General features: G+C 64.7%; 1 protein-coding gene across 1 annotated transcript in view; it reads left to right on the top strand.

Annotated features, from left to right (window-relative positions):
* FOXN4 (forkhead box N4) overlaps window positions 1-288 on the top strand; it is a gene marked incomplete at its 3' end in the record, with an annotated part of 15,450 nt that extends 15,162 nt beyond the window's left edge. Inside the window, exon 10 of the mRNA XM_010138973.1 lies at window positions 140-288. Within this exon, the coding sequence (XP_010137275.1) occupies window positions 140-288 (149 nt within the window). The remainder of the gene's footprint in view (window positions 1-139) is intronic.
* Between the last annotated feature and the right edge of the window lies 1 nt (window position 289).

Genomic DNA, 289 nt, shown 5'->3' with positions numbered 1-289 from the left:
ACAACCCGCCCCCAGGGGGCGGGGGCGGGGGGCTCCACCCAGCCGATCTGGGACCCTGCGCCTCTCTGCCCGTGGGAAACCACAGCTCTACTCGGGCCTTGGGTTTCCCCTTCTGTGACCAGAATTTGATCTTTTCAAGGGAACATATGGGAGGAAATGAAAGACGACAGCTTCAGCCTTGACACCCTGGGTGCCTTCAGCAACTCCCCGCTCCACCTCTCAGACTGCGAGCTGGGCACCCCCGGCCTCACCCCCGTCTCCAGCGGCAGCGGTCACCCCCTCTCCGACC

This window comes from Buceros rhinoceros, unplaced genomic scaffold, assembly GCF_000710305.1.
Source record: "Buceros rhinoceros silvestris isolate BGI_N320 unplaced genomic scaffold, ASM71030v1 scaffold18346, whole genome shotgun sequence".
Classification (NCBI taxonomy): Eukaryota; Metazoa; Chordata; class Aves; order Bucerotiformes; family Bucerotidae; genus Buceros; species Buceros rhinoceros.
Note: the sequence above shows the minus strand (reverse complement) of the source record. Positions and strands in the feature narration are given on the sequence as shown.